Here is a 24,569-nt window from a genome sequence, read left to right as displayed (position 1 = left end):
GACGTCACGGCCGCTGGGGCCTCACGGGCGCGGCGGCTCCCACGCCAGGGAAGCCCCGACTCCCCCGGGGGCGGCCCGGCGCTTTGCACGCTCCCAGGAGCACCATTGGCTCCGGCGGCCGAGGCAAGGGCGACCCTTCGGCACAGCTACCGCCCTCGCCCGGGAGGCCGCGAGGAAGCCCTTGGCGCTTCTCCGACCGGCGCTTCCCGGCTGCGGGGAGGAGGGTCCACGGCGGCCCCGCAGGGCAAATGTCCCGCAGGCGAAGCGCGGCTGCTTCTGTTGACGCGGCTGAGGGCGCTGTCAGCGGTTCGAGGGCAAGCAGCCCTCCGAGGCCGGCCCTTCGCTCCTGCCTGGGGGCCGCCCACAAAGGCCGCCGCGGCCCGGGCCTTCTGCCCGCCCGCGAGTCCCTGGCTTGGCGCGCCCCGTCAGCCGGACTGGGTCGCGTGTACCGCCCCGCCGGCGCTCAGCTGACCGGGGACGCCCGCCTAGTGGAGCGGCTACTGGGAACGGGGGCCTCGTTGCGGTGCAGCAGCCGCGGCTAAGGAGGCGGGCCGGCTTTTCCTTCCCCGACGGAGGGCTCGCTCTGCCATCTCGCCCGGTTCTGGGGCTTAGTCGGCCCCGAAATGCCTCGGCGGAAGCCCGGTCTAGATCGGACGGCAGGAGGCGAACCCCACCGCCCGGCTCGGCCGCGGAAGCCAAGGGCGCGGAGGCCGGGATCGACCCGGGAAGCGCCGCCGCCGCCGCCCGCTCGCTAGCCGGGCTGTCCCCGCAGGCGTCCGCGCGATGCTCCCCGCCCCCTCCTCCCGGGCCCCAATCAGAGCGGGAGCTCCCCACGTGGGATCCCCGCGCGGTGATTGGCGCAGAGCGGCGGGGACGCGCGCCCTCCCCTCCGCTCGCCCAGCTTCCCTCTTTCTTCCTGCGGCCGCCGCCTCCGCCGCTGCCCCCCCCCGGCGCTGCTGGAGCAGAGCCCGACGGTGCGGAGCACCCGCGGAAGGAGCCGGCAGCGCTTGCGCCCCTCCCCGGACACCGCCGCGGACGCCAGGCGCTCCTTCCCTCGGGGCCGCGGCGCTCCCGCTTGGCCAGTCGATCCCGGCCGGAGCGGGCGCCTTGGGAAGTTCGCCGGGGAATCCTCCGCGGTGGGAGCGCTTCCGCGGCCTGGCTGGGTTTCCGCGGAGACGCCTCTCTTGGCCCGCCCGCCCGGGCTTTGTTCGCCTGCCGTTTTCCGGCTGCCCGCGGGAAGGATCGTGGCGCAGCGCTCGGCCCGGCCTCGCTCCGCTCCGGATCCCGGGAAGGCGCGTGGGCGGAGTGCCGGTGCTGCGCGCAGCTCTCCGGCTTGGCTGAGCGGCGCCGGGGCGGGATCGGGCCGGGGAGTATCCTCGGGAGCCTGGAGGGCTAGGATGCCCGGGAGCCGCGGCGCTGCCATCTCGCCCGCCGCCGCCGCCCGCCCGGGAGAAGCCCGGCCGCCCCCGCCGCTGCCGCTCCGCCCGGAGGACGAGGAGGAGGCGCGCCAGGCTCCCGGCGGCGGCGGCCAGGGGGGCGGCGGGTGCTGAGCCGCCCGCGCTCGCCTCTTTTGTCCCGGCTTCAGGAGAGTCCTCGTTCCCGTCGCGGCGGGCCGGCCGCGCCTGTCGGGGCGGGCCATGTATCCGCAGGGGCGGCACCCGGTGAGTGGCGCTGGGCCCCGCCCGGGGAGCCCTCCGTGCTCGGGCAGAGGGCCGCCTCCGCGCAGCCCCTCCTCCCGTCGCTCCGCTAGCGATGCTCTCTGCCCTCGGTCCCTCCTCCGTGTAATCGGTTAAACTGCGGGTGGGGAAAGGCGAAGTAATAGATTCGCCACCCCGCCTCGTCGAAACTCGCCCGGGCCCTGGCAAAGTTGGTTTATCGGACTTAGGAATGGGATGTGTGTATAACCGCATCTCTGGTCAGGGAGGCTCTGGAACATTATGTCATTTGCTCACTAAGGCTTCACCCCAATATTCAGTTCTTAGTTTTGCTCCCCCCCCCAGCTCTGTTGAGCGAGACTCTGTAGCTAGCCCGTTGCTCTTTGGGGTGGGGGAGCCCAAATGGTTCTCCCAGCAGCCTTTCCCCCTGGTGTTGGGAGCCCCACCCCAGTTGTGCTGGCATGGGGAGGGGTAGTTGTGCTCCTCCTGGCCCCCAGTTAACGTGTTTCTTCCTCAGGGACCTCACCAGCCGGGACAGCCTGGCATTAAATTCACAGTGGCCGAATCCTGTGACAGGATTAAGGACGAGTTCCAGTTTCTGCAGGCCCAGTACCACAGGTGAGCCTCCTGCGCGCCCATCCTCCGCTCAGCTCGCATCTTGCAGCCGGGCCCTTCAGGGGCACCCTTGGCCTTACTTCAATAAGGGGGGCAGGAAGTGCATTTGAACAAATGATGTTTTGTATGTCGTGTCACTTTAAATTTCCTATTTTGTAGCCTGAAAGTGGAGTATGATAAGCTTGCAAATGAAAAGACAGAAATGCAGCGCCATTATGTCATGGTAAGAGACCCCTGCACAGAACAGAGCTGGGAGGGATCTGCTTGCTCATCACTTTTGAGTCCCGCTTATTGGGGCTCTCAAAAGTTCTACTTGAACAATACGTCAGGAAGGGGTGCTGTACTAAACTGCCAAAATTGTGTTCAGTGTCGCTTCTCTTCTTGGGGACTCACCCTAACCCAGAAAGATTACTGGGCTGGAGGTGGCCTCATCATGTCCCCAGGAGGAATATGAGATCGGTGGTGGGTAAATGTTTGATCACTGTGGTATGTAGTCAGCTGCTTTTGCTCCTCCCATCGTTTCCCCTCTGCTGCTGCAAATCTTCCCTGTAGTTGTGGCTGTTCAATAATTATTCTAGGCAGAAGTTAATAACTTGGGTGGCAAGGCCTGTCTGATGACATTTGGGTATGCGAAGCTTGTTGAGATTTTTAATCTCAACAATATTTAGCTGCCCCACATTCTCTATTTGTCTATGGGACCCTAAAGATTTGCTCTGAGTGGGAAGCTTCTATCCACAGTGGCTTTATCTGGCTGGGGAAACTGAGGCAGCCGTGCTTCAAAGCAGTGGCTCTTTCTCCTTCTAGGCCTCTAGATATGCAGACTGGCATGTCTGTGGCCATTTTCTTGCATATAAGCTGGTTATGTATTCCTTGACAGATCATTAACTGATTTCCTGTTCATGCTTAGCTCTTCGGTTGTGTACAGAGTGTTCTAGGATAATTCTATTGTATAAACATTGTATAGTGTTCCTCTATGTAGAAAAGTCTGGCCTAGTTGGCATTGTTTGTAAATTGGGAGCTTGCAGCAGAGAGCTCCTGCTGTCCTGGATCATTAAGTTGCTGAGTTGATAGGTGGTGATGGTTTCCATCCCGATGGCTTCCACTACTCTGAGCACTTATGCCTTACATTGTAGTGTTGGAGGGAGCCCCAGGGAAGCTTCCAAGAACTGCTTGGACTGTGTACATCTTGGAAGCAGCAAGGGCTCAGCTTGTGCCTGGGAAGCTGAGAGTTTGGCCATTTGCTCAAGGGAAGAGATGTTTGAGGACAGTCTTTTTCTAGTTTTGCTAGGCGCAGGGGTAGGCAACCTCGTCTGACTCAGGAATTCTGAGAGTTGAAGTCCACGAGTCATAAAAGAGCCGAGGTTGCCTACCCCTGTGCTAGGGTGACCTGTACAAAACCGAGGTGTTTTGAGATTCTAATAAATTCAGGTTTTGTCATTTTGATGTTGATGGTTGGGCATGCTTAGCTTCTTCCAAACGTTTCTTGCATAGTTAGTAAAAAGCTTGTCCCGCTTTTGTTTTTCAGTACTATGAAATGTCTTACGGGTTGAACATTGAAATGCACAAACAGGTGAGTTGCCTTCCTTGAAAGCCCCTGCCTTTCCCAAGGGACTCTAAGATTGAGCCCCGTAGACTTGGGGTGCAGTTGTGGGCGGGAGTGGATCGAGAATGCTTTTTCCCCATGGCCTGAATTCAGGGTGGCCAAAGGATCCGCAGAACAGTGGTGTTTCCTTGACTCCGCAAGTAAACTTCATTTCAGCCGTTGTGGCCAAATTCTGGCAGTATTTTTTCAACAGTAATATATATTGGAATTTGCCTTGCCTTAAGCAAGAGTGCATTTTACGAAATTTATTTCCTTATTGGAAAATATATCTCACTGTTCATTCAGAAGCTCAAGCCAGATGATGGTAGGCTGCCCTCAATTCCCCGTCCGACAGAACTGCCCGATTGGTTGGCAAACAGAAGGTGACCTGCTTGGCATCCTGGCGAGCCTCTCCCAGTTTAACCTAGATTCCCCTTTCCAGTCCCACCTCTCCCCCATCTGCTGGGCACCTTGCAGCTAGCAGAATGGCTCTCATCTGCTTGATGGCTTGAACTGGTATCACCCCATCAGATTCTTCATTAAGGTCACAAAGCCATCTGGCTGCCCCTTTTTGCAGGTGCTTTGAAAAGTGGGTTTCTGATTATTTTACTTATTTTTCTTAACTAGTCAAAAGTAGGGGGCCAACTACTTATCTCCCAAGGGAGCAAGCGCCACCTAGCACCAAGCTGTTTGACCTGGGCCACCTGTAAGGACCCACCTCAGCTAACCACCCAAGAAAGCAGAACTCTTGAAACAGGCATTGTCTCAAAAGGAACTCAAAATTGGTTGCAGTATTCCAGGTGTGGTCTTACTAGGGTTTTATTTACCTTACCTTTATGGTTATTCTAATTAGAGAAACTTTTCCTAATAAAAATAGGGCTACCTTGATTTTTTTAAAATTGTATATTATGTTATTCTTATTTGTTGGCTGCTTTGAAGTGGAAAATCAAAGGCCCAGTATGCAGCGGGAGATGGCTGTCTGATGCTGGGCCTTGTAAGAACTGGGCAGTTTGAAACCCGGCAGGCAATCCCAGGACTCACACATAGCGTTGTTTGTTCCAGTGAAGCTCTGCTCCTCCAAAACGGCTCCGAGGACAGTGCTTCATCAGAGCTGTAGGCCTTCCACAAACAGATTTTTCAAGCTCAAGAGCTCCACTTTCTCCAGCTTATGTAGACCTCCTTGGATGACGGCCTTTCCGCTTCGTTCCTTTCAGAGGAGGGCTGGTGGAGAGTCTCGCTATGCCCAGCTGTGGGGGGCAGAGGTGTAGAGGCTTGCACATTTTTAGTTTCTGGGGTCTGCAGCTGGATGTGAGAATGATGTCCTGTCCCAGGTTTGGCTCCCTGAAATTTGACCCCATTGTGTGATGAAAGAAATTCTTGTTTTTCAAGTACTTGCAGAGTCTCTGTAAATGCTGCTTCTGAAAGTTTTTTTCTTCTGAAAATACAGTCGCCAATGACAATCAAATCAATTCATTCTCTCTTTCCTCTCTCCTCACTCTTTTAGACAGAGATTGCTAAGAGACTGAACACGATTCTCGCCCAGATCATGCCTTTTCTATCGCAAGAGGTAAGACGCTCTTTGGAACACGGGGAGACTTTGCAGGGCAGAAAGTCTAAGCCAGGCTTGAGATGCCTCCTAACAGCACCCACTGGAAAAGTCTGCCTCCTGCATCTTACCTGGGCACCCCCGAGGAACATGACAGGAGCAGGCCTGGGGCAGGAAAGCCAGGGGCACAGTTTTGTTTTCACCTGGAGACAAGCGCCTTTCCTCTCCCTTCCGTACCTGAGTACTTTGGAATAATTGCCCGTCTTCTAAGGCCACTTGCTTGCAAAACTGCCTGTGCCTGTCACAGTCCTCGTGGTTTATTTCCTGTGCAGGCCAGATGGCAGCCTGGTTTCAATATGCCCCTTAATAGCCTAAAGTGCGGGTGGGGCAAAGATCCAGAGAGCCCATCTGCCAGCTTCTTATCTGCTGGTGACCACTTCCTTTCGTGTGGCATCGCTTGCCTCCCTGCTCCCTCCACCTCCTTCCTTTTTGCTTCTTTGCTTAGACATGTTGGCTGGTGATATTTCCCAAAGTTTGCTCTTTTAAAGACTCGCCCACCAGACGTGATTGGCTTGAGCCAATTATGGGCCATAATGCACCAGTTACCTTTTCTCTTGCCAGGTCTGGCTCATTTTTCCCACTCTCTAAGCTAGTAGTTGAGCTGCAATATTAGGGAATCTGTGACTGGTTCCCCTCGTCCCTCACCACCAGTCTGTCTGCTAGGGGTGCAGCACAGAACCATCTAGACAGCCACAGATCCTCCCTGTCGATGCCATTTTCTTAATGACCAAGCAAGGACAGCCGGGAAGTGTGGCTTGAGAATCTGGTGAGCCTTCTCTTAGGCGTCCCCACCAAGTTGCAAGAGCCCTGGACTTCTCCCGGGGCCGTGCCTCCGCCTCTGAGTTGGCCAACTTCTGGATCGCAGGTGTGCCCTCGGAGGGCTTCCATCTTTCCGCCTGTCTCTCCACAGCACCAGCAGCAAGTGGCTCAGGCAGTTGAGCGGGCCAAGCAGGTGACCATGACGGAGCTGAATGCCATCATTGGGGTAGGTGGAATTGTGATTGCCTCTCACTGAAGGCACTTGCTCTGCTTCTGTGGCGTACCATGGACCGGGGGAGAAGGGCAGCCTGTCAGAGAGAGGCCGGCAGCTTCTCTCCTCCCTCTGGGGCTAACAGGGCTGGACTGTGGGTCGCCCACCTTTATGGAACTCCTACAAAGGGCACATAAGGAAAGAAGAGGACGGAGGCTTCTTGGGACAGTGATGGTGATGTGCCAGTCAAAATGTGGGCATGGGGGATTGTGCCACAGCAGGAAGCATCAGCTTTGGGTTAGCAGTTCTCTGCTGTTGCACAGGCCAGGGAGATGCTGCTTGTGGCCTTTGTTCCCTGACTGTCCAATAGCACATCCCGACAGTCATGGGGTGAATGGACATTCCCCCAGAGCCGTGTTCAAGCATTGCATTCGTACATACATTCAAGCTAACGTTAAGTTCACAAGATTTGCTTGGAAGCCTCAGTCAGGTTCCTGAGATTTCCCATCCATCCCCCTGAGGTGATTGTCCTCTTTCTCTAATTAAAAATGGTCTTGAAACCATCAGCCCTTCTGCTTTGATTGCTCTGGACGGCTTGGCCTGGGGCTGCCGGGCATTATGGGGCCAGTGCAAGGGACTCCCTCTACCTGCCTCCCCTGAAAGTCAGAGGAATCCGTCTGAGGCTTTTAGGCTCTTTCCCCGATAATATTTGGGTGAAGCAAACAGTGGGGGGAATCGCTTCCTGGAGGAGTCGTGCTGCCCTTCCTGCCACTCATTTATCGATTTCTTAAATCTGTCTCCTTGTGTGGCGATACAGGCAGTCATGCAACAGGGGAGCTTTCCCAAAGCAGATTTATGTGTCTGGCGGCCTCGTTTTGACCCAGAGTGCTTGGGATTTGCATCAGTTTGGATGGGAAGAAACCAACTTGGCTGTTTTGTTTTTGAATTATCCTGAGATATTAGGAGCACACCTCACAGAGGACAAAAGACCCATTTTATTTTTCTGCCTCCCCAGGACTGAATCCGTCACTCCTCCAAAGCCTGGGACTATATTATGCAGACTGCATACTTTTCCTGTTTTTGTCCAACACGAGAAGCTTCCCCCTAGATGTTTTCTGGAATTATGCCAAGGCTTCTGGCACATTAGATACTCGTTGAGTCAGTACTTTGTCTTTAAGATGCCACAAGAGGTTTACATTTTCCCTTCCTTTGAAAATGTTCCCAATAGAAATAAGGTAGGAATCCTATTGTGGGAGCTTGAAATGCAGATGGAGATACAGCCCCTCCCAGAACGTTTCCTTCCCAGTTAGTGGGGTCTCTTGGCCTGGGCATCCTGTGGAACCTGCCTCCCCTACTTAGCACTAACCTCCTGGCACGCAAGGAGCCCAAAGCCGGAAGGAAGCTGAACAAAATGGTAGGGGAGGAGGGTCTGCTTCAGGCCAGCCTCTATTCCTGACCCATGATAGGACTTCCCTCCCTCCCTCCCTCTCCTGCCCACTTTGCTTCAGGCCTTTGAAAGTGAGCCCTGGTTCACTTTGTAGCTCTGGAAACGATTAGAAGGCTTGAGTAAATTTAATGCAAGTGATGAACCATTAAATCAGCTAACGAAGCCGTGAAGCAGGATGTGCATAATCCAATTAAAACTGCTCAACATCCCAAGATACGTTCCTCTGCCAGGCTTCCTTGCACATTCCTGCTGCCTCTTTGCGGCATGCAGTGTGTCTTTGGAGAGAACAATAGGTGTGTGTGATTGCTAGTTTTCCCTCCAGTGGGAACTGGCTCCAAGATTAAAGTACAGATAGAGATTTTTTTGTGGGGGCTGGAACTCAGCAGATGTCCATCTGTGCAGAGCAATCCTTTGGCACGGATAACACACGGAATGCAACGTGATGGCAGCTGGCCAGGGCTGGGCATGATGTTTGATGAACAAGAGGAGTGCAGAGTCCTGCCAGGGAGAACTGGAGGAGCTGGGAAGGAATGACCTGGAGGGTCAAATCCTCCTGCTTTGCTTTTGGGAGCAACCTTACCTGGGTAGGTTTTGGAGGCGGGAATGGACACCATCGTCCGTGTCGTTCTGTCTTGCTACTGATAACTGAACAAACAAGAATAGTGAGAAATAAGTTCTGATGTCCCCACTCCCAGTTCTGGGCCAGGTGGGTTTATGTTCCAGGGTTTTGAAAGAGCTGGCAGACGTAATTCGAGAGCCACTGAATGTAATCTTTCAAAACTCCTGTAGCACAGGAGAACTACCAGAGGACTAGAAAAGAGGTGATGTGGTTCCAGTCTACAAAAAGGGAAAAATGGATCCTGGAACTTATAAGCCAATCATCTTGACATCAATAGCTGGGAAAGATAATCAAGTGGTGGATTTGTGAACACCTAGAAACAAACATGGCTATTACTATAAGCCAGCATTGATTTGTCATAAATGGATCATGCCAAAGAAACCTTGGTTACTTTTTAAGTGACTAAATTAGTGGATCAGAAAACTGCTGCGGACATAGTATACTTGGATTCCAGTGAGGCATTTGACAAATGCTTCCTGTATTGTGATATAGGATATCATTTGGCCTTCAGGTGCTTGGCAAACAGACATACCTGGCTGAAGGTTTCTCTCCAACCTTTTACTCATGCTCTAATGTCCGGCTCTTCTCAATGGTCTGTCTTTTCCCCAAACCCTCTTCAATGCTGTCTTAGGTAGAAATCTATATTTTCTGTTGAAGTAAGGAATATTTTACTAATGCTGAAACGAACTCCTACACTGAAATGGAGTGAACACACCGAAACTTCAAATCTGATGATTTGCATGTTTTCTAAGACCTTTTGCAGAAGCTTCAGGAAGTGGCCTTAATCCTGAACTCAAAGTGGTCGCTCTCCTAAAGTGCTCTTGGCTCATTTGAATTCCGCTGTAGCTCTTTCTTCGGTGGTCTTACAGAAGGGTGTTCTGGGAGGGGGTGTGAACCTTTTCTTTCCCCCCCCTCCCTCTGGGCAAGTGGAGGGGAGTCTGCGCAGTGTTTGGACTTCCTGCTGTTTCTCACTGTGGGCTTTTTTGCAGCAGCAGCAGCTCCAGGCCCAGCACCTCTCCCATGCCCCTCATGGGCCTCAGGTACAACTGCCGCCTCACCCGTCAGGCCTGCCGCCCCCAGGGATCCCCCCTGTCACAGGGAGCAGTTCGGGGCTCTTGGCCCTTGGGACCCTTGGCAGCCAAGCACACTTGACTGTGAAAGACGAGAAGCATCAGCACGATCTGGACCATCGAGGTGAGGACATGCAAGCCGTCTTCTTCCTTGACCCTTCGGCCTGCCGGCCTCTTGCTTTTGTATCTCTGGAAGCTCTTGAGCACTCAGGGAGGGGGAGGGCTAAGTATCAGCCAGTTCCCCCCTCCCCAGAGTGCTTCCCAGACTAGTGGAATTCTACCCACCAGTAGCGTGAACGTTGCACTGGCTTCTCCTACTTCTCCCAGGTGTGTGCAAAGCTGTTGTGTTGCTGCCTGCCTTCCTCTTGGTGTTCCTCTCCATTATTTTGTCTGGGCCCTGGTTGCTTCTTCAGAACAAAAGCCAAACCAGAAAAGCCCACTTTGGAAGACTGATGTTCTCTTTTATCCTTGTTTCTCTCCTGCCCCCTTTCTTGTGTTTCCTTTCCATTGCTGTGACTTGGGCTGCATTCTGGAAAGACCGTGACTCCAGTGTGGTAAGTCTCCCTTCTGTTTTGCCACCTCCATTTTTTGACCTTTGATCGCTTTATTAGCTGTCTGTCTTCTGAAACGGGCTGCCTGCCCCTCCCATCTAGCTAAAATCCAAATTTCTGGCTATTGGTGTTGATTCCTGGGGAGAGTGCGCCCTTCTCTGCTCCCTGTTCATTCGATTGATTAGGAGATTCTTCCCGGGTGCTGAAGTTTTGGGCACAAGCAGCAGCAGGATCCCTAATTAAGAATGTTCCCCATTGTCTCCTTTTTTTCCTTGGGTCCTTTTTTCTCCATTTCCTACAATTTTGTCTGGATCAAGGAGAAGCACATTGGGGCCATTGTGTTGTCTCTATGTTAAATTGATCAACTGTCGTTCATTCAAGTGCTCGAGGCGGTGTGCAAAGCATTATATCTTGTGAGGTGGCTTGGACTGAAACGGAATGGCTGGCCTGCCCACAATCCCCTAGCGAGTTTCTAGGGCTGAGGGTGGAGTGGAACCCAGGTCTCCCCTGTGCCGGTCCTCTGTTCTGTCACAGAATGGAAGTTGAAGCCACCCGGAGTCTTTTTTGCCTGTTCTGCCTTTTCTAGTTCTCCTTAAAGGAAAGTTTGATTTCTGTATGTGTGTATGTGTGTGTGTGCGTGCATACGTACATTTTAGTCCCATTATTTGGCTCAAAAAGTTTGCTCACAAAAGCACCATTGGTAAGATCCACGGTGCCCCAAGCATTTCACAGGACGGAGATCCTTCTGCCATTTTCTAAAAGCCTCCTGGGGAGAGACGGGCCCTGGATAGGGGAGGCAGCACCCTGGTGCTCTCTCGCTCTCTCTCTCTCTCCCTTCCTCCCTCCCTCCCTCCCCCTCCCTCCCTCCCTCCCTCTCTCTCTCTCTCTCTCTCTCCCTCTCTCTCTCTCTCTCCTGGCACTGATGTCCGTACTCCTGGTAGGAAAACATGTTTGGATCTGGGATCCAATTAATCACTGGCATTTGCATGAATACCCTTCTCTCCTGCTTGCTCAGAACACCTCCATCTCCCCGTCAGAGAGCCTGCGAGCCAGTGAGAAGCACAGGAGCTCCTCAGACTACGCTGGCATTGAGCCCAAGAAGCGGAAGGCGGAGGAGAAAGACAGTTTGAGCCGCTACGTGAGTTTTCGGCTCCAGTTGCTTTTTTGTGTCACTGTCAGCCCGTTGATGACAGCCACCAGTCCCTCTTGTCAAAGAGGGCTCAGAATTTAGTTGAGGCCCCAGCAGGAAGGAAACTTCCCCGGTTTCCCGTTTGGAAGTGGTGGTGCTAAAGAGGAATGGCCACGGCAGGCGGGTTGAGGGGCGCGTGGAAGGTGCAGCCGGAGCAGCTGGAGGAGTTGCCCCTTGGGCTGGTCTGGAGTTTCGCTTCCTTTTACAGCCCCCAATGCTTTCCTGTTTCAGGATAGTGATGGTGACAAGAGTGATGACCTGGTGGTTGATGTCTCCAATGAGGTAGGCCTGGCTGTGGCCCTCCCTTCCCTTGGCACTGCATCCCATTCCCCAGAAGAGCAGAGGGTGGGCATTGCTAGGGCAGGGTGTCCACCATATGGAGACTGCTGAGGAGAAGCAGGCTTATCTAGCTTCTTCCCTTGGCGATTTCTCTTGCCCTGTCAGTGCAGAACTAGGCAGCTTAGCTTGGTTCTGGATCTGTACTTGCAACCCTTCCAGTGAGGGGAAGGGCCCTGGAGTGCTGCTTGTGGTGATTGCTTGTTTCTGTTGCCAGGATCTGGCAACCCCCCGGGTGAGCCCTGCCCACTCACCTCCGGAGAATGGGCTGGATAAAGCCCGTGGACTGAAGAAGGATGCCCCAAACAGCCCTGCCTCCATCGCCTCCTCCAGCAGCACCCCCTCTTCCAAGGTTAAAGACCATGTAAGTGACCGCATAAACAGCCATGTCCTTCGCGGGGGACTCCATCTTCCAAGTGTGGTGGTGGTCTCTGTCTCCTGGAACACTGGCCAGCTCCTCTGCATGGCAGGTGGTCCCTGAGGCTTGACCTACAGGGCCCAGTGATGGGGGGGGTGCTCTTGCCCAACAAACCTTGGCCCCCTGAAGCTTACCTGATGCGAAGCCAGTTGTGTCCTGCTACTCCAATTTTTTCGCCAGGGATTGGAGAAGAAAGGGCAGACAGGTGGGCAGCCCCAGAAATTCCAAGGGGAAAGGTTAACTCTGTTTTGGGCTAACTCTGATCTGCTCAATTTGGTGATTATTTATTTATTAAAATTTTATGCTGCCCATCTCCCCTCCAACTTGATTAGGTGACCTAAGCCTGTGAAAGAGCCGCAATGAACCAACTATTAAAAGGAAGCTCACCTTCTCCGTATCTAGTGCCTAATGATCATGCTATAAAGTACGTTCATTAGGCACTAGAATGGGAAACTCCAAGTCCTTTGAAATAATTTTGGGAAAATTAATCGCATATCCAATCTTCATTTATAGTTTGATCAGAGGATGCAGAGAAATTTCTCACTGGTGAATCTCTTTGCAATTTTTGCATCCTGTTTAAAGAAACTGCATTTTAGAATTGATTCTGAGATTGAAAGGCAACCATTTATTCTGTACGTAGTTAAAAAGAAAAAAATGTTTAAATACAACAGGGATAGTCAGACCTTCCCCCAAATCTTGTTTTGGATCAGAATGATAAATCCTCTACCCCTGGTTTAAAGTCCAGCACTCCCACGCCAAGGAGCGACGCACCGACTCCTGGGACAAGCAGCGCTCCAGGCCTCCGACCAGTGCCAGGCAAGATCCCTGGAATGGACCCCCTGGGTAGGTTGTGGTTTGCCCTAACCCACTTGGGGTCTGCTTGCCCCAAAAGGCTGAGGGAGAAGTTTGGATTTTGAGGGCAGTTCGTAGAGTCACGCAATGGCAGACGAGAGGGGAGCTTGGGCTCGGCTAGAAGGCCCGGTAAGAGAATCAGCTATCACAGCCCTCCCAGTCTCTCTTTAAAAGCCTCCGGTACTCTGTCATCTCCTGTCGTACCCGGTCTTCAGCTGAACAGCTCTTGCTGCTCAGAATTTTTTCTTGCACCCCAGCCAGAATTGGCTTCCCTGCGATTTCAACCCGCAGTTCCTTGTCCTCTCTTCAGGCACGGTAGCAGCCTTGTTTGTTCTGCTCAGTTTGATTGCAGAATCTTGCATTTTGTGTTTGATTGTTTGCTTATTCTTTGACTTTTTCTAGCATCTGCCTTAAGGACTCCCATCTCCCTCACCGGCTCTTATGCTGCCCCCTTTGCTATGATGGGGCATCATGAGATGAACGGCTCCCTTGCCAGCCCTGGGGCCTATGCAGGGCTGCACAACATCCCTCCTCAAATGACAGCTGCTGCTGCTGTTGCCTATGGCCGGTCACCAATGGTGAGCTTTGGAGCTGTACGTAGACCTTTAAGCTCCTTTCTGTGTGGTGCGAGGGGGTCAGGGCAGAGATGGAGAACCTCGCGGTCATCCCTGCAGGAAAAGAGCACACTCATTTTCTTTTCTTTTCAATAATTTTTTTTTATTCATTAAAATACAAATTTCAAAAAAGGAAAAAAAGAAAACACAAAACCAAAGCAAAACTAGACAGGACAAAAAAATAAATGTACATAAAAAAACACAGTTTATGAACTTCTACAGCTCCATTTACCCAACCCATTTGACCTGACATCTGTCTACTATAGATGTGACCCTTGTGCAAATGGGGCATTGTGCAGGCAGATGCGCGCACACTGACCAGCCACTCACGCGGCCTGGTGGCAATTAGGTTATGGTCTGGTAGTGGGCTGTGGCCCACGGGTTGAACAACTTTTTAAAATCTCATTTCTAGGTTGGATTTGACCCCCATCCCCCAATGAGGACTCCTGTCCTGCCCTCCAGCCTGGCATCCATTCCTGGCGGCAAACCGTAAGTTGCTTTAAGCCTTTGTTCCCCCAGTTCAAACTTTTTAAATCTTGAATCCTGTTCTGCAGAAAGACAGCTCCTTACTAAGGATGGGGGCGGGGTGTTATTTGGCTTCCAAAATGAGGCAGGTGCCACAAAGATAGCTTGTAGGTGAGAGCGTTCTGTAGGTCTTTCCCAACAAGACCCAGGGGAGGCTGAGGATGGAGCACAAGGCAGCCCTCTGTGCGTTGGGAGATTGTGGAATTGAGGTTAATCCGGTCGTTGAAAAGGCTTGGTAACAAGAGCTGCCTTGGCCCTTGTCTTCTCTCCCCCCCACCCTGTCCTCTCCCTAGGGCTTACTCATTTCACGTGAGCACAGATGGGCAGATGCAGCCAGTTCCATTTCCTCACGATGCCCTGGCTGGCCCTGGCATCCCCCGCCATGCCCGTCAGATCAATACCCTGAGCCATGGCGAAGTGGTGTGTGCCGTGACTATCAGCAACCCAACCAGGCATGTCTACACGGGGGGAAAGGGCTGCGTGAAGATTTGGGATATCAGCCAGCCGGGCACCAAGAGCCCCATCTCCCAGCTAGATTGCTTGGTAAGTGGCAGGGCTGGCAGTTGTCTGAACCTGGATTAGAACTCGCACCAAGGTCTGTGGGGGGAACTCAGGGTGCAAATAATCGCCCACTGAGCTGTCCACCAGGCTGTTCGTGGTGCTGCCCACCTCCAATTACGTCTGCTTGTCCCGCGAGATCCAGCAGAGGAGACACACTTTGCTCCCTTCTTTTGACTGTGACATCTTACGGGAAAGGAAGGGTGGCATGGACGCCCCTCACAAGGTTTGGCTGGCTTTGCTGGCCTTCCTGAAGGTAGACCCACAGCAATTCCTTTGGGCCCTGGGCCAGGCTGTGCGGTGAGCCCACCTTGCTGTGATGATTCCAAGCTTTGGGGACCACCACGCACAGTGTTGATTGGTTTCTTATCATTTTTATTGTGGTGGTTGTTGGCTGCCCAGGGTGAGCGTGGCTGGGCGGTCACAAGGAAAAAAGTTCTTCATCAATTATGCCTATAGCAGCAGGATGGGCAAGGTGGCCTTTGGAGGGCGGGGGGAGCATCAGATTCTGAGGGCCAGCAAAAATGTAACTGGAGATGAGATCATGACTTAGGGCAAGCCAGTGTCATTGCTTTTTTAGGGGGAAGAGATAGTTGTGGTGGTTTTTTTTTTTTTTAAATCAAGCTAAATTTGGCACCCTAAGCCTTGCAGATGTTTAATACTTATTTTCCTTTTTCCACAAAGAGTTATCCCAATATAATTGAAGCAGGTGGATCTTCAGGCCTTTCTTAAGGGGTCCTGCCATAACTTTTACTGTTGTATGGTTCACTGCAGATATTTCCCTCTCCAGAACAGGGATAACTACATCCGTTCCTGCAAACTCCTCCCAGATGGGCGCACACTTATTGTAGGGGGAGAGGCCAGCACCCTCACCATTTGGGACCTGGCTTCCCCCACCCCCAGAATCAAGGCAGAACTGACCTCCTCTGCCCCTGCCTGCTATGCCTTGGCCATCAGCCCAGATGCCAAAGTGTGCTTCTCGTGCTGCAGCGATGGAAATATTGCCGTCTGGGATCTCCACAACCAGACACTGGTTAGGTGAGCCTCCCCAAATCTGAGTGGTTGTTGGTACGAGGGGTTGGCAGGTTGCTTCCGTGTGCTTTTGTTTAGCAGAAGGAAGGCTTCTCGCTGTCTGGCAAAACAAAATTATGCCCGTTGGGAAATAAAATAGGAGAAGCCAAACGGGCGGAACAGGAAGAGCTGCTTTTTCAAGCCCTTCCTTGCTTGCTAGCATTCATCCTGACCGAGAGCACCAAGCTCTCATCCCCGGAACTCATTAGCTACGTTGCTTGGCTCCCCAGTCTTCCTGCCAGATGCCTGAGAATTCCTTCAGGGTGTCAGCCAGATGTTTCTCATCCTTGCAAGGGAAGAAATTTGGGTTCATGAATCCCCAGTTTCTGCTTGAGGAGAAAGTGGTCAAGAAAACCTTTGCCCAGGTTCATCTGGTGTGCCAGGTGTGCCCTCATCTGGGCCAGGGTTCCTTTCTCATAGCCCCCCATGTGTGCAGTGTTGCCCTGTGCCCTCCTGGGGCTGCAGCTGACCCAAAAGGCAGCCATAGGGATGGTTACCAGCAGTTAAGGTATCAGAGTTGTGCTGGTTACCAGCGAGCATCCAGGTACGATTGAAACATATATTCAGCCATGGGGTGGTCTGCTTAACCAAGGACTGTCTTTCCCCCCTTGTGTCTGCCCAGGGACCCATCCTTAAAGCAGGGTCCATAATGAGTCCTAGGGAGCGTACCGTCACAGTGGTGTCGCTTCCCATCTGGAGCAATATCCCTGGAGGAGTTTGTGTTGCCTGACTTTGTTGTCCTTGAAGTGAAAGTCTGTCCTTTCCCCAGGCGTTGGGACGCCCTTTCAGTAGGCACTTTGTATGATCAGGCTTTGTTACTTCTTTTATTAGTTTTAGTGCCCACCATCCTATGTGTGGGTAGTTACTGGGCTTTTTATTGTAAACTGGTCAGAATGAATTGAGTTGAGCGGCTCTGTAAATTTCATAAGTAACAATAAATAAGAGAAGCTTCAGACAGGAGACAGTGAAACTCTCTTTCCTTGTCCTGGTTCCCTTCGCAGGCAGTTCCAGGGTCACACGGACGGCGCCAGCTGCATTGACATCTCCCACGATGGCACCAAACTCTGGACGGGGGGCTTGGACAACACTGTGCGCTCCTGGGACCTTCGGGAAGGCAGGCAGCTACAGCAACATGACTTCACCTCCCAGGTGAGCTTTGCCTTGACCCCAGAGGCCCAACCTCTCTGGGGCTGATTCCGTGCAGGGAGGAAGAACTCAAAGGACCAACCAAGAAGTGAAGATTACGAGCAATGGGTGCCCTCCCTCTTCACAGTTCTCTGTGGCTTCTGAAGTGTCAGTGCAGGAGTCCAGCGGTGGCAGAAGGTTCTCGAAAAGCTTTCCCCAAAGCACCATGTTGGTGGAGGTGGATCCTAGGACCAAAAGGAGCCCAGGGGTTTATTTGTGGCCCATTGCAGCTACCAAACCTGCTCCTGGAATCCCAGCCTTCCTTAATGGGATTTGAAATTCATGAAACCCAACAAGGGACTTTTGTTTCCAAGGCAAAGCCAATCTGAAATAAGACATAACCTGATGCTGAAAAAGAGGGACGTTTTCTCTACCATAAGTAGAGCCAGCAGGACCTTTCTCCTCCTTGCTTTGGGAGCAGTTCAGTTCAGCCTTAGGCCCTGCGGGAGTTGGACTGAGCCGAGAGGCACCTCCCAGCACTGCTCCTTGTCTTCTTTGTAGATCTTCTCGCTCGGCTATTGCCCGGCAGGCGAGTGGCTTGCGGTGGGCTTGGAGAGCAGCAACGTGGAAGTGCTGCATCACACCAAACCTGACAAATATCAGCTCCACCTCCACGAAAGCTGTGTCCTGTCCCTGAAGTTTGCCTGTTGTGGTGAGTGCCTGGTGCAATTCCCAGGGGGTAGGAAAAGGCTGCTGGAGACCTGGGAAATCTCCTCCTGCAGGAGACTGGAGGAACCAGACATTTCCTGAAGCTGCAACTAAGCCTCTGCAGCCGGCTTTTTACTCCTGCAGCATTCAGGGGAGGCAGGTGGCCAGTAGGTGTCCTGCCCATTTTGAGAAAAGGTGAGGAGTAGGAAGGTCCCTAGCCAGTGCAGGGAAGAGGCTGGGTCATCTGTAGCACTGGCTTCTTGGCAGGGAGTTAAGAAAGGCTTTTGGGTTATTGGTGCGATCCTCATTCCAGCCTTGTTTTCTTGTTGGGAAAGCTAATGCCTGGTTTGTGTCTGTAGGAAAGTGGTTTGTGAGCACTGGCAAAGACAACCTCCTCAATGCCTGGAGGACTCCGTATGGAGCCAGCATCTTCCAGGTGAGAGCCTTTCCCTACCTTGGGGAAAGGGGGAGGGCTGATGGGGGAGCAGGCGTGGCTCCTCCGAGTCTTGAGCAGTCTGCAACTTGCACCGTGTCCTGGCAAAGAGAGCCCATCTGCATGTTTGTTCTCCATTTTCTTGCTGCCTGCACGTCGTTGCAGAGGGATGTGCATGTAAGCACAAGGAAGACACTTGCTGATATTGGTACCTGATCCTGTGAAAACTAAAAGGGATTGTTTCTTCTTTTTATTTTCCCCATCAAGTCAAAAGAATCTTCTTCCGTTTTAAGCTGTGATATTTCAGCAGATGACAAATACATTGTCACAGGTTCCGGTGACAAGAAGGCCACAGTTTACGAAGTCATCTACTGAGTAGCTGTGACTTGACTAATGACTCTGGGAGAAGAACACAAAAGGAGAGCAGCTGAAGGTTCCTTTGATGTCCTCTGGAGGGTTTTAGGACCCGGGTGGATCTTCTGTGATGACCTTGGAAAAACTCTGGAAGGAACTTGGAAGCTCAGTCCAGCTGATCGGTGGCAATGCATTGTCCATGCTGGTTTGTGTTTTTCTCTTGGTTCTCGGTCCTCACACCTGTGATCCAAAGGCAGCTAACCCCCTGGATTTGCATTCAGGAGGAGCCAGTAGGTCTTATTTCCCCAGCAGACCTTTAGGAACTGTAGACAACAGAGGAGTTTCATGCCGAGGCTTCCTTGGTCTGCTAGTCAGCAGCGTGTTGTCGTCCTCTTTGTTTTCTGCTGCTGCTGCTTCCTTGGTCTGCACTCACTCTGTACTGCTTCAATTTTGCTTCCATTTTGGTGGTAGCCACCATCATTTTCCTCCCAACCCTGTCCTTCCCTTGAAAATATGTTTGGACATACTCTTACCAGCCTTGTCAGCAGCCTGAGCAAAGGGGTCCTCCGTGAAATGGTTTTCTCTGTTGGATGTGTGAACCAGCTCTTCTGGCCTTAAGTCTTCTCTGGGCCCAGTTTGAGCCTCCGGTTGGATTCGTCTCTCCTGATTCAGATGCAGTGGAAAAGCTGCTGTTTTCGAAGCACTTATCAGTTGGGGCAAGAGGATGCCTTGCCCCCCAAGTGGGCTCTTGCCCACCACAGCCTTCAGACCCAAACACTGAGAGGATGGGTGTTCAAGAACACAACAGTTAACTAATACGCTCAGGGAGCCAAGAAAAAGATAATAGCAATTTGTGGTGTTTTTTTTTTTTTACTCCAATGAAAGTAAAGTAATAGATAATGTTTAAATGCAGGTTGTTTTTTAAGTTTACTAACGAACATGGTTTCTGTAGGGGACGGTGGACAATGGGATTTCTGTGGCTTTTGGCAATTAGTGTTTCAGCCTGTTGGCTTGAGCAACAGTTGTATGTGGGGAAGGGGGCAGGGAGGGAGACCCGTTTCTGGCATTTTTGTACTAAAGGAGTAAATAAAATTAAACATGGGAAATTACATATTTGTGTAGCAGAAGATCTTGCCTTGTAATGTAGCATATGAAAAAGAATTTTTATACCACATTTTATGGATTGTTTTTTAATTGTTGATTTTGATCTGGTTTTTAAAAAGGTAACTATAGCTTAATGGTGAAAAAAACCTACCTGTTTCTATTAAAGGCCATGCTGGTACACAAAGGAAGATGGAGTGGAAGGTTCTTTGTCTGGGATGCCAAATCGGATTGAGTGTGTTTTTCCTTCCACTGAAAAGAACTGGCAGGCTGAAGGCGCTTAAGCTAGTTTGTATGTGGCATTCGGTTGGGTCATGGAGATGCCATGTGCATTTCTGCAGGTGAACCAAGATGAACATAAACATTTGGTCCAAATTGCAAAAAAAAAAAAAAAAAGACTTCTGGCTAATAGTGAAGGAGGTTTTCCGATGGCATAAGAAGTCAGCTTTGGCTTTGGAAATGAATGGGTTCTCCTTCAGGGAGATTGACTATTTAAGCTATTGGAGATGCTGCTACAGCAGAGATGTTTGTTGATCTTTGAAGTGCCTCTGATTTCACTGAGATTTATTCTCAGCTAGACAGAGAATTTCAGTGTCGGAGTCGCTGACACCTATTGCTTGGATAGGACTGGAGTTTAATTCTGCCATTTTCTAACCTTGCTCTGTTCCAATCATTTGTGAAATGCATAAGCCCCATATTCTATGGAGCATCTCTGGTGCGGCAGTCCTTGGTGTCCTGAAGACTTAAGTTCTTCTGCCCAGTCAGTGTTTGGCTTGCCATGCAGCATGGAAGGGGGTTTGCAAGACTGTCCAAATAAGCTGCACTATTACAGATTTCAAAGTTGGATAGTTCTCACATCAAGAGAAAGGAATTGATATTTGGTAGACTGTGTAATAACTCATTAAATTCGGGAGCAAAAAAGGCTAAATGTTGCTGGCATGATTTAGACTTGAAAAGATGTGCTTTTAATGGTGAATAGTTAACACCTGCTCTTGGAGCCACAGTTCTCCACTCCAGAGAGAGCTGGTGCAGCGTCCCATGTGTTTGTGTAAATGGGAAAAGGTTTGGAAGATATTGTTTCTGTAGCCGGATGTCTGCAGTCTTTCCAGCTGTAGCTGCTGCTGATAATTGGTAAGTCTTGTGTCATTGTCCTACCTGAGACAAGCCTTTAGAATCCCATCTTCCTTTCTTTCATGAACCCCAAGAATTTCACACACTTTATCTTGACTTAGAGACCAGCCTTTTTCAACAGATACTGACAGGTAAGACATTTGTGTCCCACTATAAGTGGTCTCTGGAGAAAACACTTGGGCTTCCATGGCACATGAAGCTAGGGCAGGATTAAAAGAAAACAATTGAGGATCACTTTCATTACAATTTACACTTGGGTGTATAGGAGGCTGTAGGAAATCAGGCCGAGGTGAAGGAAACTGTCAAGAGGGAGCACAGATGTGGTTATTGCTAAGCAGCGTTTTGTGTCTTGTGCATTCATGTGACCCTAAGCAAGCCCATCACCCAAACTTTGTTAATTCCTCTCTCCAGATCTGGGAGGTATGGCCATAACCCAGAAGGGGGGGGGTCCTCTTTGGCTGAAATGGAGACCTTTTGTTCAACCCTGATATTGGGAGACATGCTCAGTGCCCTTTCCACGCCCGTTTCCTTGCCTCCGTCCCCTTGTCTCCTGCTCCCAGAACAGATGGCGAGAGGCAGCTTGAAGGATCCATCAGCTGCTGCTCTCTCTAGTTGATGACACGGAGCACTGGCTCCCCCGCCATCATCTCTTCCACTGCTGAATCCCACCAGATTTAATTACTGTAATTGAGTCATAAAGAACAATTGTTTGCTGCCAGTGTGCGCTCGAGTGTACTCCTGGCTGGAGGTGGCTAATGCTTCTCAATGCAGCAGGCCACAAGCAAACGCTGGTAATGCAGAAGCTTCCCCCTGACTAATAGGCATCTTTTGTAAATGGAAGGTTTCCTTTTTTATTCTTTAAAAAAATATTATTAGGCTTCAGCAAAAGATAAAATATAAAACCACCACTAACAAAAACATGGATTAGGGAAAAGAGATTAAAAGAAAAAAAAACCCCTTTCAGCTTTCTTCAGGACAGGGAATTCAGGATGAGGGAATTGAAGGGGAACTCATCAAATTTGCAGATAACACCAAACTGGCAGGAGTAGCCACCTCCCCAGAGGCTACCGGATAGGGGAGGACCCTATCAGGACCCCTTTAATGGTATTGCTAGATTAAGAGAGCCAGCTCAGTGTCAACCTCTGCCTGAGATCTCCACCAAGAAACACATCAGAGTTAAAAAGTCCTCTAATGTTATCTTTAATGGGCTGAATCATAGAGGCAAGTTAGAAAGCGAAACGGAAAGGTGGGAAGCGATTAATTAAAAGAATAACTCTCCTCCTCTCTCCTCTGACCGGTCACATTGTCCAACAGAATTCCCAATAATAGTTATGAGAAGCATTCTCTGTTCGCCAAAACAGAACTTTCACTTCTCTAGCTTTCTCACCATGATAAGCCACCTGTGGATTCCACTCTCTCTTCATTTCCCCTGCCCACTCTGTAGGCAAGCTAAAGGCACGCAGTGGTCCCAAAGGATCTTTTACTGAGCGAAAGTGATTGAAGAGAAGTAAGGCAGAATCTGAAGTTCCCCCACAAAGCATTAAGCTGAAAGTCACTTTTTACGAGCCCCACCCCAACACCCCCAGTTCATCAGGAGCCAATCCGCTGGCATGAATATGTTGTGAGAACTTTGAGCCGAAAAAGTGATAACCAGCCATTCTCTGGTGCCTTGTCCTTGCTAGCCCATAGGAGTCAAAGCAGATGGCCCTGAGGGCTCCTCCCCCTCCTCCTATTTCCTATGCAGATACATCAAAGCGAAAGCAGAAACAATTTGGAAACATCCTCAATTCACAATTTGTGCTGCCCCTTCCTTTGGAATGGCAGCATTTCAACAGGGACCTGACAAAATCAAATTGATTAATGCAGAAACAAACTTGTGCAGAATGCTTACATGCCACTTCCATTCACAATACCCTTTAAAAAAAAAATAGTCTCCTTCCTAATGGAAATGCACGTGTAATCTGTTAGCAAAGGGATGGCTGTCATGCCACTCCATGAATTATTCAGTGGCATTTTCTGCTCTGTTATCTGGAGTCCCCTGAGATTTCTCCTCTATTGTCTGCCCTGAAGGGCCATTATGCTCTCTGCAAATTTAATCTTTCAGGCTAGCACAGAGGAAGGAGGAAATGTATGAATAACAATTTTCCTTTAATAACCTTCAACTAACCTTTCAAACAGAGTAATTCCAATCCTATTTTCATGTCAATGGCAGAGTCAAAGCCAGGCAGCTATCTCTTATCTATCCTACTACAACCCTAATTTGAGAGGGGAAGCAGGAAGGGTGCTAAAATGCTTACAGAAAACAATGGAGGGAGTCACATTCTGATGGAGTTATAGGCATTTAGTTGTTAGGTGGGCTGATAGCTATTTTTAGATGATGATTAACCTACTGGCACAATGTTCCATAGACCCCCAGTTTGATGTAGTATTCCAGCATTAGGCTAGAAATCTGCCAACCCTTCAAGGTAGTTCAGATTATGAAATCAAAATCACGAACACTAACACAACTTTCATTATAAGGTTTCAGTAACAGTCCTGCAAGTCTGAATGTGCCCCGTCCTTTTGCTGTTCCAGAGAACTAGGGAGGGCCAGTTCTGTGATGTTTTAGAATAGAACAGAGCTGTTAGCCATAACAATTCTTAGGTATGGGAACCAAGGTCATTGCTGATTACATTTTGTTGGGCTAGAGATCTGGGAGGAGTGCCCGCCTTTAGTAACAATTGGAGAATATTATTTAGGACACCTAATTGGGGTGGGAACTGCAACTCTGCAACCTAAGCAGGGGGAGCAGAATTTAGTCTTGGGTTCACCTATGTACGTGCCATTATTTTGTAGCCAAATAAAAATGTTCTTTGAGGAAGAATTCCTTCCCTTGAAGTTCTTTTAACTGGTCTCATGTATCGGAACCATGACATAAATATTCATTCCTACAATAGAGAAGGCAGACTCTAATAATATAACCAGTTTAAAAATCTACTAAAATAAGAAAATTTATGTAGCACGACCAAACTGAATTACATATTACAGCATTATAATTGATTTTTTAAGAAGAGAGATTAAATGTATTTTATGCCTCGCTAATAAACAGCTAGATTTACTTAATTCCTTGGAGTGCAGCGTTTGTATGATTCATTAAATGCCTCATTTGCTGGGTACATTACACAGTGACTAACACAGCTGGCTTAGAGCAATTAAAAGAGAGAAAACAACCCAAACTTGGGAAATCGCTGTCTAGAGCAGCATAGTTAGAATGGTAGGAAAAAAATATGCTCAGGTTTTGCTCCATTTGATGCAGGCCATTCTGAGATGCTGGATGAGTAAAAGGGTAGTTCAGACGGAAGCCTAATTTTGACAAAGAGTTGCAGAAAAGCTTTGATTGCTACTTGTTGCCTTAATTTTATACAAACACTGTGTGTGTGTTTGTCTGTCTGTGTGTATGTAGAGAGAGAGAGAGAGAGAGAGAGAGATACAAGATGCATATGTTTTAAAAGTACCCCGAATCAAATCAACAGGCCAACAGTAACTAAATGGAAATCAATGCTATGAAAAGCAGAGAGTTGCTAAATATGAGTCTAGAAACAGTGACTAATCATATACACATTGAAATAATAAAAGTAGCAATTTACTAAGCAAGGGAAATAACCATAGTAGCCATCATTAACACAGAGGAAAAAGTGCATTTCACTTAGTATTCCTGTAAAGAAAGCTGCTCTGCTCAAGTCAAGTCAAGGCCCTCCTGGAAGCAGAGTCGTGCAATCTCACACTTTTACTTCTTGTTTCCCATTCCTTTAGCTTTGAAATTCAGATATGTTTATAATCCTGAGAGGCACCCAGAAAAGCTGCTTCGTAAGAACATAGAGTCCAGAGTTGGAAGGCACGATCAAAGTCACTGAGTCCAATTTCTGGCTCATATCAGCAACCCAGATCAAGCTAGATGGCTATCCAGCATCTTCTTGAATGCATCCAACGAAGGGAAGCTTGGAGATTAGCTCCCAACATTAATTTGAAATGTGCCTTCCTATAACTGTCATTCCTGAGA

General features: G+C 50.1%; 1 protein-coding gene across 9 annotated transcripts; it reads left to right on the top strand.

Moving 5' to 3' along the window:
• Positions 1–1,523: 1,523 nt before the first annotated feature.
• LOC120316426 (transducin-like enhancer protein 3) lies at positions 1,524–19,587 on the top strand. Of its 9 annotated transcripts, none has more exons than XM_039362029.1 (20): positions 1,524–1,661; positions 2,173–2,273; positions 2,430–2,493; positions 3,796–3,840; positions 5,357–5,419; positions 6,369–6,443; positions 9,487–9,688; positions 10,102–10,118; positions 11,131–11,253; positions 11,536–11,586; positions 11,858–12,004; positions 12,769–12,901; positions 13,313–13,488; positions 13,937–14,013; positions 14,343–14,592; positions 15,398–15,645; positions 16,680–16,827; positions 17,365–17,515; positions 17,871–17,947; positions 18,212–19,587. In XM_039362029.1, the coding sequence occupies exons 1-20, from the start codon at positions 1,638–1,640 to the stop codon at positions 18,317–18,319; spliced, it is 2,280 nt and encodes a 759-aa protein (XP_039217963.1). In that variant the 5' UTR covers positions 1,524–1,637; the 3' UTR covers positions 18,320–19,587. The 9 variants fall into 9 exon arrangements, with proteins under 9 accessions (XP_039217963.1, XP_039217961.1, XP_039217964.1 ...); XM_039362027.1 differs by having other exon boundaries at positions 13,313–13,503; XM_039362030.1 differs by having other exon boundaries at positions 9,484–9,688; positions 12,799–12,901; positions 13,313–13,503.
• The last annotated feature ends 4,982 nt before the right edge of the window (positions 19,588–24,569 follow it).

Source organism: Crotalus tigris, unplaced genomic scaffold (genome assembly GCF_016545835.1).
Source record: "Crotalus tigris isolate CLP2741 ecotype Arizona unplaced genomic scaffold, ASM1654583v1 scf7180000019364.2947544272:3078424, whole genome shotgun sequence".
NCBI classification, from domain to species: Eukaryota; Metazoa; Chordata; class Lepidosauria; order Squamata; family Viperidae; genus Crotalus; species Crotalus tigris.
The sequence above is the reverse complement of the archived record's forward strand: the minus strand, read 5'-3'. Positions and strand labels throughout refer to the sequence as shown.

Bases quoted from the DNA above. Each gene is read 5' to 3' on its own strand.
- LOC120316426 (XM_039362026.1), top strand. From the start codon at position 1,638: ATGTATCCGCAGGGGCGGCACCCG. The intron at 2,494-3,795 runs GTAAGAGACCCC...TTTGTTTTTCAG, and splicing joins TGCAGCGCCATTATGTCATG to TACTATGAAATGTCTTACGG. The intron at 3,841-5,356 runs GTGAGTTGCCTT...TCACTCTTTTAG, and splicing joins ACATTGAAATGCACAAACAG to ACAGAGATTGCTAAGAGACT.